At 43.1% G+C, this 16,076-nt stretch overlaps 1 protein-coding gene across 1 annotated transcript in view; it reads right to left on the reverse strand.

Annotated features, from left to right (window-relative positions):
- The window catches only part of COL15A1 (collagen type XV alpha 1 chain), a gene marked incomplete at both ends in the record, with an annotated part of 180,159 nt that overhangs the window by 23,824 nt on the left and 140,259 nt on the right, over positions 1 to 16,076 (reverse strand). Inside the window, 5 exons of the mRNA XM_084260640.1 lie at positions 179 to 220; positions 587 to 655; positions 2,009 to 2,068; positions 2,149 to 2,202; positions 9,510 to 9,545. Coding sequence (XP_084116766.1) covers positions 179 to 220; positions 587 to 655; positions 2,009 to 2,068; positions 2,149 to 2,202; positions 9,510 to 9,545 — 261 coding nt within the window. The remainder of the gene's footprint in view (positions 1 to 178; positions 221 to 586; positions 656 to 2,008; positions 2,069 to 2,148; positions 2,203 to 9,509; positions 9,546 to 16,076) is intronic.

A 16,076-nucleotide genomic window follows, 5' to 3' on the forward strand; every position in this document is an offset into this window, starting at 1 on the left:
GGATATCTAGACATTTGAAAATCTGTTATCTGGAAGAGTAGGTAAAACACATCTCTGGTGCAAAGCCAAAGGCAGGGGGAGAAAAGCTGCAAAGCTACAGCAATTACGTATGTAGCTGCTTTGGTTATGTACTGTCACAGCCATGCACTTTGCTAAGAGCAGACTCTGCGCGACTTACTGGCATTTTGCAGTGAGGTCTGGGGGAGACTGGGAAAACTGTCTATTGAAAACAGGAACGGAAATTATTTTAATGAACCTCGATATAATACAGCAGATAATACACCAAATAGATCTAATTGACATGATGGGAGAAAGCCTGGAAACAGAAATCAGCACCTCCTGAGCCGGGAGCCCAGCTCTGTGAGCTCTCACAGGCCTCTCCGCCGGTCCCACTCTGGGTGTGTGTGTGGCAAAGCTCTGATGGGACAGCAGCTCTGCTTAAGAGATTTTTTTCCCTATGCAGACAAACAAGGTCACCCACTGTAAACTGTACTGTCTGAAACAAGTTTTGATGTTTCCTTCTGCAAACTGTTCCTAGTGTAGCACATTTCTGAGAGACCAGCAACTGACCCTGAGTTGTACTTACTCCTTTGATATAAACTATGCGTCCTGGAGGTCCCGGGGGGCCTGGGGGTCCAGGCAAGCCAGGAGGGCCCTGGCAAAAGAAAGTGAAAGAAACAAGATATTAGCCAAATCTTTTCATATGCAATGCAACTGAGCTTATGGAAAGAGGGCTGATGGGATCAGCAGGCCCCATTTAGCCAATAACTTTTGTGTTAAGTGGCTCCAGGGGAGACTGAGAATTCAGTTACAGGGACCAGCCTATCAGGTGAATTTTAATATATAACCTACAGCACTTTGTGGAGAAAAAAATGGCCTGAGATTGTCTTTCTGTGAAGATACATACTTAGTAATTGTTAGACTCCCTGTTAGTCAGATAAAGCAGTATCATCATCGCACATTTATTGTCCATATAGACAACATACTTGTGATTTACAGTTAGTGTATGGGTTTTTTTTTCTCTTTTAAACAAAGTAGAACCAGAGGACTCATACACCAGAATTAATTTACAAAAAGTGCTAAAAAGTGCTCTACTGAAATACGGTGATATTGACTAGATCACCTCTTCTGATGCCTAGCTGTTCCTGATCTTGTGATTTCTGTGCCAACACAATAAAATACCCCTGTCTTTTTTTTACCCCAGTATATGTCTCATGCAGGTGAAATATTATTAGCTGCTGTGCTGCTGTTGTGGTATGGGTACCAATTTTTCTAGCACATGACATCAGAACAACCACACAAATTACTTTGCTATTGTGAAACATTGCTTATGCTCAGCAGGGCTTTTTGTTGTGACAAACAGACTTAATGTTTGCCATGAGACCACATGTGTGAAGTCTTTTCATAAGGACAGACTTGCAGCACCAACAGCTTTGTTCATAGCTGTCATTCCATAGTTAATTCCATGGTAATTATGGGCAGGAATATGCTATCATCTGTGCAGTGGTCAATATTCTGGGTACTTGTACATGGTAAACAAAGCAGGTAATAGGTATTAACAAGTATCTCCTTGTTAGTAGAATAGATGCCACTTCATGATATGCTCAAGTGCTATTTGTACATGTACTAGATAGCTATGACTCTGTGGGAGTATCTCCACATCATGATTGGGTCATCCTGATGGCCCAGATCAGGAAATCTTTGATATACAGAAAGAATTGACAATCCCAGATCATTTGCTATTTGAAGCAGCTATGCTAACAGTGAATTACAAATATAATTGTTATACCTGGGAGCTGATATAAATATGTGTGTCTGCAAGAACTGTTAAGATGGATCCAGAAGTTGACTTTTTAATGATTGCTACTATATAGGAAAAGTAGCAGAAAAATATGATTATTTCTAGATTAGTCAGGTCGTTGTTTTAAATAAATTAATGTAAATGAGACTTGACTTAAGATTTGAAGAGGATTTGTTTTTCAACTGATTGCAGTGCTGAAGAACTTACATAAAGTGCTTCACCTCGATCACCTTTCAAACCTCTCAGTCCATTCAGTCCTGGGCGGCCCTGAAATAAGTAGAAATAGTTTAGTATGTGTCAGAAGCAAGTTCCCCTATCTTTATACTACTTGAGAGCATAATACATACTGGACGTCCTGGGAAACCAAGTTCTCCTTTAGGTCCAGTAGGTCCTATTGGTCCCTGGACAAAACAGAAAATGTGATTACGAATATTGTATGGAACATATCTTTCATTATTTAGAGTAAGAGACACACTTTTTAAATTTGCATTAAAAAAATCACTCTGCAATTGTCTGCAAATGAGAATCACAGAATCATAGAATGGTCTGGGTTGGAAGGGACCCCAAGGATTGTAGAGTTCCAACCCCCCTGCCACAGGCAGGGACACCAACCTCCAGGCCTGGATCTACACAAGGTTGCCCAGGGCCCCATCCAACCTGGCTTTGAACACCTCCAGGGACGGGGCATTCACCATCCCTCTGGGCAGCCCATTCAAGCACCTTACCACTCTGTAAAGATCTTCCCCCTAATATCTATTTAAACCTTCCCTCCTTTAGCTTCAATCTGTTATCCCTTGCCCTGAATTTGTCTACCCTTTTAAAAAGTTGATTCCCCTCCTGTTTCTCTGCTCCCTTAAGTACTGGAAGGCTACAGTCCCCCCACAACCTTCTCTTCTCTAGGCTGAACAAGCCCAGCTCCCTCAGCCTCTCTTCATAGGGGAGGTGCTCCAGCCCTCTAATCAGCTTTGTGGCCTCCTCTGAACCCCCTCCAACAGTTCCACATCATTCTTGTATTGGGGGCCCCAGATCTGGACACAGTACTCCAGATGGGGCCTCACGAGGGCAGAGTAGAGAGGGACAATCACCTCCCTGTCCCTGCTGGCCACCCCTCTTCTGATGGAGCCCAGGATACCATTGGCCTTGCGAGCTGCAAGAGCACACTGCTGGCTCATGTTAAGTTTCTCATCCACCATGACACCCAGGTCCTTCTCTGCAGGGCTACTCTCAAGGAGCTAGAATGTCCTCTCCACTTGCCCTGCTGAGTGATCTCAGAAGCTGAGTCCTGCATGTAGCAGTCAGCTTTGGACTGGAAAGGACTGGTTATCTGAAATGAAGTCTGAATACTCAGCCAGTTGTAGGGTGTGCAATTCAAAACTAGGTCACCATACATTGAAGGAAAATCAAATGTATCAGTAGAAAAAAGGCAGTTAGTGTATGCCTTCTGCACCTGCATTTTGTTTGCTTTGTTTTTCTAATTATATTTAAATTTTGCAGTATGAAGAAATATGCATGGATCAGCCTGAGAATTCACGTAGTGCCAGGCTCTGTGCATGCCTCTTGCCAGTACGTGGATTTATGGGGCTGATAGTTGAAAGAAAACAGATACTTCTTTATGCAAGTGTGACTGACCCATCAGGCCTTACAAAGTGATGCAAGTGACTGCAAAAAGAAAAGGCAAGCAGGCTGCTTGAGGAAGTGGTCCAGGACTATAGATGAGCTATGATCGGACATTTGCAAGCATGTAATGTCTAGGCATCCAACAGCTGATCAACAAAAAGCAGTAAAATTTCATCTGCTGTCAGCTTCCTGAAACTCACCAAAACCCCAAAGGTCTAGACAATCTGTTTATATAATGTATCGACCTTTACAGTTTCATTTCCTTTTTTTCAATCTGATGAAATGCTAAGAGATAGCCTCTCTTACATTATTGGTTAAATAATCTGTCCATAGATCTCATGCAGATACAAGTTAAAGGTGATGACTGACTTGTCAATCCTGAGAAATCACAGTACTTTCAGTATGACTATTGTAACAGACTTTCCGTTACTGTCTGCAACGTGGTGGTTAACACAGACCTATGCTGATGGAAGACAAACAGTGGGTATTGCACTGCCAACCAAAATTTCAGCACATCACTTTAATAGTAACAAAGTTTTCTTGGCTTTGTGACTACTATTTCAAAGGATAACTAGAAAACAATCAAAAAAACCAGGAGAAATTCCCCATCTTGCTGCTTAATTGCTCTTGATTATTAAGGAAAGTAGAGACTGAGAAGGAAGCAAATCTGTGGCAGTACTGAGTCTGTTTACAGTCTAGTTCTTTTGCCATGTTATCTCTTGGTTCAAGGCAAAAGGAGAATTGGCAAATAAAGATGCAGAAAGGCTGAAAAAGTAGCCTGTACTTGGCCAAGAAGACTAATTAATGGCATCTTGGCTTGTATCAGAAACAGCATTGCCAGCAGTTTCAGGGAGGTGATTGTACCCCTGTACTTGGCATTGGTGAGGCCACACCTCGAGTACTGTGTTCAGTTTTGGGCCCCTCACTGCAAGAAAGACATTGAGGTCCTGGAGCGTGTCCAGAGAACAGTGACCAGGCTGATGAAGGGGCTGGAGAACAAACCTTATGAGTAGCAGCTGGGGGAGCTGGGGATGTTTAGCCTGGAGAAGAGGAGGCTGAGGGGACACATCACTGCCTACAACTACCTGAAAGGAGGCTGTAGAGAGGTGTGTCATGGTCTCTTCACCCAAGTGACAGGTGATAGGATGAGGGGGAATGGGCTCACACTGAGCCAGGACAGGTTCAGATTAGATGTTAGGAAAAAATTCTTTACTGAAAGAGTTGTCAGGCACTGGAACAGGCTGCCCAGGGAGGGGGTTGAGTCACTGACCCAGGATGTGTTTAAAAAAAGGGTAGATGAGGTGCTTAGGGATATGGTTTAGTAGAGGACAGGTATGGTTGGGTTTGAGGATCTCAAAGGTCTTTTCCAAACTAGTGAGTCTGTGATTTTCATCCTCAGAGTTTTCCATCTCATCTGATCAGCAGAACACTGACCTGGGAATGCCATCTGAATTCAAATACCAATCTCTCACCAATCCATTTTATGAATTAAACTATTGTCATATTGCTAGAGTTTTCAGTTAATAAAATCCTTTTTGGTTTTTTAAACTGGCAAGTATTTGTTCTTTCCTTTATATAATATCATTTCACTTAAAAGTTACATACATTTATGGAAAATTTATCTGACATTGATGATTTACCTCAGCATTAAGATGAAATTAATGGATTAATTGTTATAATTTTTATCATGTCAAAACTGCAGACTGGATTAGAGATGAAATTCAGAAATGTTTAACACATGAACTTGTTGATTCATAACATCACCCTGTAACCAGAAATTAAAGCTCACTGATGTCAGCTGAAACTTTTCGAAGATGGTAGGACTTTTATAAACTCCATGTCATTTCCTGTTTGAAGGTAATTTCTGCCCATATGATCAAAGCTAATACCTGCATGTAAAGCAGGCAACAGACTGTTGATGGACTCTGGCAGATGTGAATTTCAATATTGTGCCCCTGAGCTTTCAAAATTATTAAATCCATGCTTCTCTGCTACTATAGCCAATAACGGGGTTTGAGTCTTTACAGAACATGCAAATCTGAGCTTTACTGAGCAATGAATATTATTAGAAACAGACTTTTTTATTAGTTTAAATAAAGAGAAGTGACAGGATCTTCTGCTTTAACTAGGAAATCAAATAAGCATCGACACTCTGAAAGCTGACCATGCTGGAGCCACCTTTACTGCTTCCTCTGTCAAAGCGCCAGCCCACCCTGACAGATGTTAGTGACTCCCTGAGACAGAAGTCACAGCTAGAATTGAAAGAAGGAAGTGAGGGAGCCACAGGAGACTGCTTCCCAGAAAACGAAATTCCATTTACAGCAGCACGGAGTCAGTTTGGGCAGACTGACACTATGGTGCTCAGGAAGGGCTCCTACACAGTGTCGTGCAGCAGTCTGCTTCCCTGACAGTGAACAGCTTAATTGAATAGGTAAAAGATTCTCATTTTCCTGTGACAGGAGGTCAACTTCAGTCTGTCTCTTCAGCTTTTGCTAATAACAGTACTAATCTCCTGACTATCTCTAGCTGTCATCTGCTAAACCACTACTTCTCTGTAGCTCCTTGCTCTTCAGGCTCCTGCGATCCTCTGTTCTGTCCATCCAAAGTCTCAGAAAGGAGGGGAACAATGCGCAGGGAATGTTTTTTAAATTCTGGAAACCTGTATCTGAGTTCACTGTGCCCTCATAGCACAGAGGAATGACCAGAATCCCACAGCTGCTCTTGGGCCAGAGTCTTTACTCTGTGCAAAGTGGAACAGAATGATTGTAACGAAACCTTCGATAAGTTATGCCCCATAGGCTCTGGCCCAGCATTCTGCAGTCTGTGTATTTCTGCAGCACAGGACTCCCACTGACTACAGAGGGACTTTTTTTTCTATGGAACAATACCAAACTGAATTGCTAGCAGCAGCTAAAATTCACACTATGAAGAGGAAATGGTTGAGTGAAGTCTTGAAACAGATTCTATATGCCAAATTTTCCTTCAGCATAATCATTCACACCACTGCTAGCAGGAACTTCCTCCACATGACTGTCTGCATGCTGAACAGTATGAAACATCTTGTGGCAGTATGAAAGGAGATACAAAGAGTTTGGGGCTGATAGAAAAAGGCCATGTCCTGAAGGGTGCACACAATGCAAGGCAATGAACACAAACTAGAGCATAAGAAATTCCAAATAAATACAAGGAAAAACTCTTTGTACTCCAAAAGTTGTCAAATACCAGAATATGTTGCCCAGAGACGCTATGGAATCTCTGTCCTAAGAGTTGCTGAGGACTTGACTGGGCAAGTCCCTGAGCTAAGCACACCTGCTTTAACTGCTGGTGTGGAGTCAGTGATATCTGAAGTTCACTTCCATTCAAAATTATTCTATGTTGAAGCTAAAGGATAGGCTCGCCTTACAGTCACACAAGGAAGAGAAAAGGACCTCTCCTTCTGGTTAAGTTAGGGTAGCCCCCTCAAGGTATTCTGACACACAGTAATTAAGCAAGCAGTTACTCAGCACATCCGGTTAGTGCCTTTTCAAGACCACAGACACTGATGAAAAAATCTCCTACACACCTTGGTGTGCAGAAGTGGTAACACTAACACTCACTTATGCACAAGAGAAACCAGCCTACATCAAAAGCAGAAGCAGACACCCTCAATATCCTTGATCTCTGGAATAACAGACTAGAAGAAATTAATTCCTGCTCTAATGCTACTGACTCTGGACAACTGCTTATTTTATAACTAATTTCTTGTGCTTTCATACATGTTCTGGTTTTGGCTGATGTATAGTTAATCATCTTTCTAGTAGCTAGGGTAGTGCTGTATTTTGGATTTAGTATGAGATGCTGTTGAGAATACACTTGCTAGGTAGTTGTAGTGTCTACAATAAGTCAAGGGCTTTTCAGCTTCCCACACTGTCCTGGGTTTGGTTAGGATAGGGTTAATTTGCACCAGAAGTTGGGATGGGACACAGCCAGGATAGGTGGCCCAAACTAACCAAGGGAATATTCCATAACATGACATCATGCTCAGTATAAAAGGGAGTTGTACAGTTCAGTGAGAAATTGCAGTGTGTATCACCAGTTCTGTATATTCCATCCTAAGTTCTGCTGCTGTTATTTCCCCCTCCCTGTACTGTCAAAGCAAGCTGTCCTTACCAACTCATCTGGTTTGCCTTTGTCTCCCCACTCTCTTCCCCATCCCATGGGGAGGGTTAGCATACAGGGTGCTCAGCTGCTAGATGGGGCTGAACTACAACACACACCTTGCCAGGTGCACAAGGAACTGGAAGAGCACAGCCAGGACAGCTGACCCAGGCTGGCCAAAGGGATGTTCTGTACCATACAATGTCACACTCTGGATATAACTGAGGAAGTGAGACAGGAGGCAGAACTGTTAAAATAAACTGGGCATCAGGTTTTTTTTTTTCCTCTGCAAATGGTAATTGCATTTCTGCATCACTTGATGCACATCATCATCAGTCATCATAATTTTCCTTTGTTATCCTACTACCCTGATAATCTGTCTTCATCTCAACCCACAAGTTGGGTTTTTTCCTATTCTCCTCCCCATCCGACTGTGGGGAAAAGGGGTGAGTAAGCTGGTGGGTGGTGTTCAGTTAGTGTCTGGGGTTAAAACATGATGATATAAAATTCTCTGACCAGTCTAAAATAACAGGTCAAGTACCTCAAAGAAGGCCTCTCAATCTTTATTTTGGTAAACAATCTGACTCTACTGCCTGATCAGCTTCCTCAGAATCCAAGTCAGTTGCAAATTACTGGCACTGATAGAAGTTGAGTCTGATGAAGTCAGTTGTTTTAATGTAGATAATACAACTAGGGAATAATTAGATTGGAAGGGAACTTTAGAGATCATAGAATCACAGCATTGTTTTGGTTGGAAGGGACCCTTTAGATCTTTAAGTCAAACCATCACCCTAACCTGCCAACTACCACTAAACCATGTCCCTAAGCACCACATCTAGCCAACTTTTAAATACCTACAGGGATGGAGACTCCACCACCTCCCTGGGCAACCCATTCCAATGCCTAACAACCCTTTCTGAGAAGAAGTTTTTCCTAACATCCAATCTAAACCTCCCCTGGCATAACTTGATGCCATTACCTCTTGTCCTATCTCTTGTCACTAGGGAGAAAAGGTTGGCCCTCAGCTCTCCACAACCTCCTTTCAGATAGTTGTAGAGAGCAATTCTATCTCCCTTCCAACTTTCTTTTCTCCAGACTAAACAATCCCAGTTCCCTCAGTTGCTCCTTGTAACATTTATTTTCCAGTCCCTTCACCAGCCTTGTTGCCCTTCTCTGGACAAGCTCCAGCACCAGCACTCAAGGTGGGGCCTCATCAGCACTGAGTACAGGGGGACAATCACTGTCCTAGTCCTACTCACCACACTGTTCTTCATACAAGCCAGGATGCTGTTGGCCTTCTTGGACACCTGGACACACTGCTGACTCATGTTCAGCTGGCTGTCAATCAACACCTCCAGTACATCATCCAGTACAACCTCTTGGTCAAAGCAAGACAAACTTCCAAGTTGTATCATGCTGCTCAGCACCTTGTTCCACAATCCACCATTGCTCTGAGCACCTTTTTCTGTGTTCAACCATTCTTATTGTGATTTTTTTTCTTTATATCTAATTGGAATTTCCCTTGTTGGAACTTGTGTTCACTGACACTTGTCTTTTTCCTGTTTGCCTCTGAGAAGCACCCGACTTTGCTGTTCTACAATTTCCTTTCAGGCAGTGGAAGGGAGCAATTAGATTTCCTTTAAGCTTTTTATCTTCAGGACTAAACAAAACCAGTTCACTCCTAAGTTATCTAAGTTTCTATCTCTCATGATATTTTACTGTTTAGATAATAATGGATAAACTTGTGACACCAGAATTTAAATTCTGAATCGCGTCAGTAGTTTATAACACCACATCAGGTGCAGATCATCCTGAAGCATGAATAGACCACATCATCCATACTCAGAAAGAATTAAAAGATAAAACAAACTACATTTACATTTAGTATTATTTGTAAAATGAAAGCAAAATAAACAAACAAAAAAGAGTCCACTCATCTTTGGAAATGTCTTACCATTGGTCCCACTGGTCCCATCACTCCAGCTTCACCCTGTTTAGGACAGACACACATAGAGCAATGACAAAGAGAACTACTGTAGTATATAGAATATATAAAGAATAGAATCATAGAATGGTCTGGGTTGGAAGGGACCCCAAGGATTGTAGAGTTCCAACCCCCCTGCTACAGGCAGGACTACCAACCTCCAGGCCTGGATCTACACAAGGTTGCCCAGGGCCCCATCCAACCTGGCCTTTAACATCTTCAGGGACGGGGCATCCACCACCTCTCTGGCCAGCCTGTTCCAGAACCTCACCACTCTCTGTAAAAAACTTTCCCCTAATATCTAATCTAAACCTTCCCTCCTTTAGCTTTAGTAGACTCCCCCTTATCCTGCCATTGTCTACACTTTTAAAAAGTTTCTATGCTCCCTTCAGGTACTGGAAGGCTGCAGTGAGGTCCCCCTGCAGCCTTCTCTAGACTGAACAAGCCCAGCTCCCTCAGCCTCTCTTCATAGGGGAGGTGCTCCAGCCCTCTAATCAGCTTTGTGGCCTCCTCTGAACCCTCTCCAACAGTTCTACATCTTTCTTGTACTGGGGGCCCCAGACCTGCACACAGTACTCCAGATGGTGCCTCACAAGGGCAGAGTAGAGAGGGACAATCACCTCCCTGTCCCTTCTGGTCACCCCTCTTCTGATGGAGCCCAGGATACCATTGGCCTTGAGAGCTGCAAGAGCACACTGCTGGCTCATGTTAAGTTTCTCAACCACCACAATCCCCAAGTCCTTCTCAGCAGGTGTAAGGCTGAGCTATACACACAGGTTCCAATAGTGCCTAAACAGAGCTGGCGGCCTACGGGGAGTTGTAATACACAACTCAGTCTTGGGCTGCTTTTAAGCTCTTTGTCTGCGGAGACACCTCATGGGGAGCTGTGTAGATGGCTCCGACTTGAGTTGTGTACTGAAGCGGGCACTTCACAAAACCTGAAAAACTTGTATGGAGCCTTGCTAAGCCTTGGCTTCCTTCCACAAACATATGTCCTGAGTCCCAATCAAACCACTACTCAAACTGTTTGACAAGCCCTAAGGGTCCGCATTTGGTTTCGATGGGCCAAGACAATGGGAATATGCAAGAGATAGGGCCGGAGGTGTCAGGCCCAGCCCTGCATCCTGTCGCACACATCAGCAAAATGAACCAAATAAAAGCCCTGGCATTCGAGCTAATATTGGGAGCCGTTCCTCCAACCTTAGGAGGAGACCCTTCCCCCTTAGCCGGGCGGCTGGCTGAGGTAATGTATTGGGAGCCCTTACCTGAGAGACGGGGTAAGTGGCTATTTGATATGTTTTAAGTGTGTCGTTCTGGGTGACTAACGTATGGGTAATATTTTGTGTGCTTGTGAGCTGTGATCCTATGTTTTAGGGAAGCCACAGTGGTTGTAATAAGAGTATTTTGTGGATCTTTGTGATCGTAGGGAAGCTAATTGCCTACGGCGAGTGTAACCGTGGGGTTTGTGACTGTTGTAGATCATTTTATTGTGTGTTGGCAGCAGAGTATTTTGTGGATCTTTGTGATTGTAATATTTTGTGTGCTTGTGAGCTGTGATCCTATGTTTTAGGGAAGCCACAGTGGTTGTAGTAAGAGTATTTTGTGGATCTTTTGTGATTGTAATCAGTGTGGTCATACTTCCAAACTGCAATAGTGAATTCCCCATTGTATCCAACAATAACCTGCAAGTGACGTACTGAATCTGCATTCTGGTTTTTTTTTTTAGAATAAATTACTATTAATTCTATTTTAAAAGCCTGTGGTTCAGTGTCTTTCCGTCACATTAATTGGCGTAGTCGGCAGGATACAATGGAGGAACTTTTTGCAGAAACATGGTTGTAGACCCTCTCTCCTGGATAAGGCAAAGGCAAATATGTTGTTGAAAAATCAGGAGAAAGTGTTGGAGTGGGTGAAAGAGATGTACGGTTAGGTACGAAGTGAGTGCGGGGCCCGGATCCGCGGGTCGTTGTGTTTATAACTGGGGTTTTCATAACCATTGTTAAGCTTTGTGTGTGCAAGAAGTTTTTGTGCCCGGTACCGTGTGTTGGAGAGGTTTGTGTGAGAGGTTTTCTTTTGTTTTGTTTTTGAGTAAACAAGCCAGTCTGACTGCGGGCGAGTGCTGATCCTCCACGAGGAGAGCAGCTGGGGACGGACAAAGTGAATGGCAGATTTAAACTCTTAGTGTAAGGGAAATGAGTTTTGAACCAGGTGTTGTTTCCTGGTGCTCTGTATGCGGATCTAAGGATTTTTGTGTATCTGTAAACTGTTGTTTGTATGTTCTGTATGTAAGCAGGACGTTGTGATGCAATTTGGAAGCAATCTTTGGTGTGATGAATGAGAGGAAGATTGGTTTGATTGGGATGGCGTTTTTGGTTCGAGCCAGCTTGAGCAAGTGGTGTGTATGGATTTGAAAAGTGATAAAAATCGGTGGTGTATGGGAGGAGGACTGTTAAGAGAGCTTTTGGATCTCCCGACCAGGGTCAGGAATGGGTCTTTGCCCGTTTTGTGAACAATGTGGTTTGTGTATAATGTTGCCCTTTGATTGTGTAACGTAACTGTGTAACTACAGTGTGACCTCCTGAGAGTGAATAGGGGAAATTTGGATACTAAGGTGTGGCCCTCTCAGGATGTATTGCCCTTGTGAAGTTTGTACCTAATTATAGGATGGCCGCCCCTAAGGCAGTCAATATCTAATGATGTCTCTTCCCTGGCCCAGGGGATAGATAAGACAATCTTGAGATGCACTGATCTTGTCCCTTACCCCAGGGACAGGATTGGGTGAACAACTGCTAGCTCCTTTAAATTATCTGGGCTGGCTGAATCAGTGCAAAAAGGCTGTGTGTATACAAGCCATGTATGAGCGTGGGAGACAGGATGTTCCCCTTGCTGCTCCAATTGACCCCACCCGCCTTAAACCATTGATTAGGGGTCTCCCGGATGCCTTGAAAAACTATATGCAAACCCTAAAGGAAAAGATTGCACGGACAATTGACTGTAATGCTCACAACCCAAACCAGCTACAGCCTGTTTTAACGTGGGGGGAGCTATTACAAGAAATGGTGATTTACGGCAGAGAGATGGGCTGGTTAGAAGAGAGGGTCCAAATTTGCAGCGCCGGGTCCGCCAAGCACGGTTTTCGAGAGAAATAATCCCCACCCTCCTCGACAAACCAATATTCTGATAGATAGTGGAACTGGAATAAGTGTTATCACTGAAAGAACAGCCAAAAAGTTAGGACTTGCCCCTACTGCTAAGAAAATAAATATAATAGGAGTAACTGGAATCCCTGAAACCAGATCAATTAGTATGGTATGTGTTTGGCTTCTAAGAGAAAACCTAATGACGAAAATAGAGGTGGTCATTCGTTCATACAAAAATAACATGCTAGGATTTGATGGAAACGTTTGGAAACTGTCTTCTGGACAGTGTGGAGCTTTGTATCCCCACCGTGGGTACTCAAGGCACCCATTCATACTATAGTTCCCCTCTATGTCCAGTATGTAAATTGTGCAGGGGTGGCAGCTGACAATCGACTGTAGGAAGCTGAAGAGTAACTCACAGCTGCCAGTCCTTACATTGCTGAATTTGTTACCCAAGTCCAAGCTAAATATCATGCATGGATGTCCACTCTGGATATTTAGGATATGTTTTTTTTAAATTATTACTCTTCAAAAGAAGGATAAACCTTAATTTGTGTTCACTTGGGAAGGGAGTACAATATAGCTTTAATGGACTTCCCTGAAGATTCAAACACTCCTCCAACTGCCCAAAGTACACTGGCAAGAACATTAATGGAAATAGAAGTCCCAGGTGGGATAAGCATGTATCAATATATTGGTGATATCCTCACAAATGGATTATGCCAGATTTCTAACCAATTCACTGTCGAGCGTATATACGGTCGAGAAGCTCTCTTTTTGCAATTGCAGGACTGCTCCAGTAGATGGATGAGGGACAACTGAGAAGACACGGGGTGGAGGCCTCATAAGTGTCAACAAGAGATTGAGAAACTACAACCTTGAAGCCCAGCTGGAAGTTTTGGTCTTCTTATTTTGGTTTCATCTGTTTGTTTACCTGTTTATATATATATATATATATTTGTTTGAGTTTTATTTTGTATTTGTTTTCTCTTTCTTTTTATTTTCTCTCTTTTTTTTTTAAGTAGCATACTTGTTTTTACACAAGTTTTATATTATGGTTATAATTGTAAAAATAATTATAATTTCTACGATAACATTAGGCAACAGTGAACAATCTAGTATATGGGATAGACAGGTGCGAGCTTTTAAAAAACATGATGATGGTTCTCTTATTATAAATCACGCTGAACCAGACAATGTGGTCTATAAAATGATACAAGGTTTTGCTCGTATGCTTAACTTTTCTCAGGTCACTACCTGTCTGCCTTTACCACATACACCTACTCAAGGGATCCCCATAACAGCTCTCCCTGTGGACCTGGGTAAAAATCTAGATTGGCTCTGGAACCAAAATAAGTTTATAATCTGGGGACAATTTAAATAGAAGTGGTTGTTTAACAATACATTAAATTGAACCTCCTTTTGGAGCCTAAATTGTTCCTATGCCCCCCTTTGCTGAGACAATAGGACTTTGGGATGCAGAGGCAAACAGCCACGATCCCTAAACCAGCCATGTTACAAACACCCTTGGGCGAATACATGACATGGGGATGAACCATACTGGGGAAAGCGTTTGGTCCTGAGGTATGTGGAACCAGTAAATACACAGTGGTGTTTTGAATTTCCTCCAACACCTAGCAATTCATGTACCTGGTTTGATGTGATGCAAGGACCACCTGCCAATTGTTTATGGTCTCAAGCCCATGAGGAGAGGAGAGATGACAGCAGGGATTGCTATCCCTGGCGGCCTCGACAAAGGGTCTTAGCAAAATCTGATGTAAAAACACCTTTGTGGAATTGCACAAATATTATAAACTGTACCACTGGTGGGGACCTAAAAAACAGTTGGTTGTGGCTGATCCCTTCATTACAGCATTTAGTCAGTGCCGCCTGCTTGTGTCAGAATTACTCAAAACCATACCCAGCAGCAATGAGGTGTGATAGTAGCACAAGCTATAAAAATTTAGAACACACTAAGAAATCCCTCTGTCAAGTCCCTCAAACTATGGGCAATTGTGATGACTCCCCTATATATGCTCCACGACAATTAACTTGGGTATGTTCAGATGGGACGATTACAGATATGTTAAACCCTCTTAATCCCGGTTTGCAGTGTACCTTTGGAATACCGTCATTATGTCCATCTTTTTACTCTGAGAAGTTCATTTTCCCAGGGTTGTGGCATTCCCGTACCAAATGGACTACAGACACGTCTGAATGGACTGTATCTCAGAAGCTGGCAGTATGGGCTGAAGGATTCTTTGGATTAGGAATAGGTCATTTTAGGACCAGAATTATGTTGTCCAACTTAACTGCACAAGTGGAAGCCTTAGCAGCCCTTACTAATGAAAATTTTGATTTGCTCAACGAACAAGTACAAGCCGTCTCAAAAGTTGCACTTCAAAACCGGCTCGCGCTAGATATGATACTACTTAAAGAACAAGGGGTATGTGGACTCTTGAAAGCAAACCATGAGCAGGAAGAATGCTGTGTTACAATCCCTAATGTGTCACTACCTCTTCGAGAAAACCTCCAGGAGATGAAGAAGATAGCTGAAGTCACACATGAACTGCAAGAACAAATAAAGGACACTTGGTCGGGAAATATTTTTGGTAGAATAGGATGGGTATTTTCGGGGTGGATTACTAACCTGTTGCAAACCTTAATTGTTATTATAATTTGCATTATTATAGTAAGTATTGCTATCAGTTGTATCAAAAGAATCATGGTAAAATCCATCTCTCATGTAAGGGTTCACTTAAAAAACGAGGAATATGTAGCTCTGCTAAAGTATGCAGATGAAACCCATGCATCTGCCAATAATAACATATAAGTGGTTGAATTGTGACTCAGGTCACGGGGTGGAATGTAAGGCTGAGCTATACACACAGGTTCCAATAGTGCCTAAACAGAGCTGGCGGCCTACGGGGAGTTGTAATACACAACTCAGTCTTGGGCTGCTTTTAAGCTCTTTGTCTGCGGAGACACCTCATGGGGAGCTGTGTAGATGGCTCCGACTTGAGTTGTGTACTGAAGCGGGCACTTCACAAAACCTGAAAAACTTGTATGGAGCCTTGCTAAGCCTTGGCTTCCTTCCACAAACATATGTCCTGAGTCCCAATCAAACCACTACTCAAACTGTTTGACAAGCCCTAAGGGTCCGCATTTGGTTTCGATGGGCCAAGACAATGGGAATATGCAAGAGATAGGGCCGGAGGTGTCAGGCCCAGCCCTGCATCCTGTCGCACACATCAGCAAAATGAACCAAATAAAAGCCCTGGCATTCGAGCTAATATTGGGAGCCGTTCCTCCAACCTTAGGAGGAGACCCTTCCCCCTTAGCCGGGCGGCTGGCTGAGGTAATGTATTGGGAGCCCTTACCTGAGAGACGGGGTAAG

The sequence above is a fragment of the Gallinula chloropus genome (genome assembly GCF_964237585.1).
Source record: "Gallinula chloropus genome assembly, chromosome: 2".
Lineage (NCBI taxonomy): Eukaryota > Metazoa > Chordata > Aves > Gruiformes > Rallidae > Gallinula > Gallinula chloropus.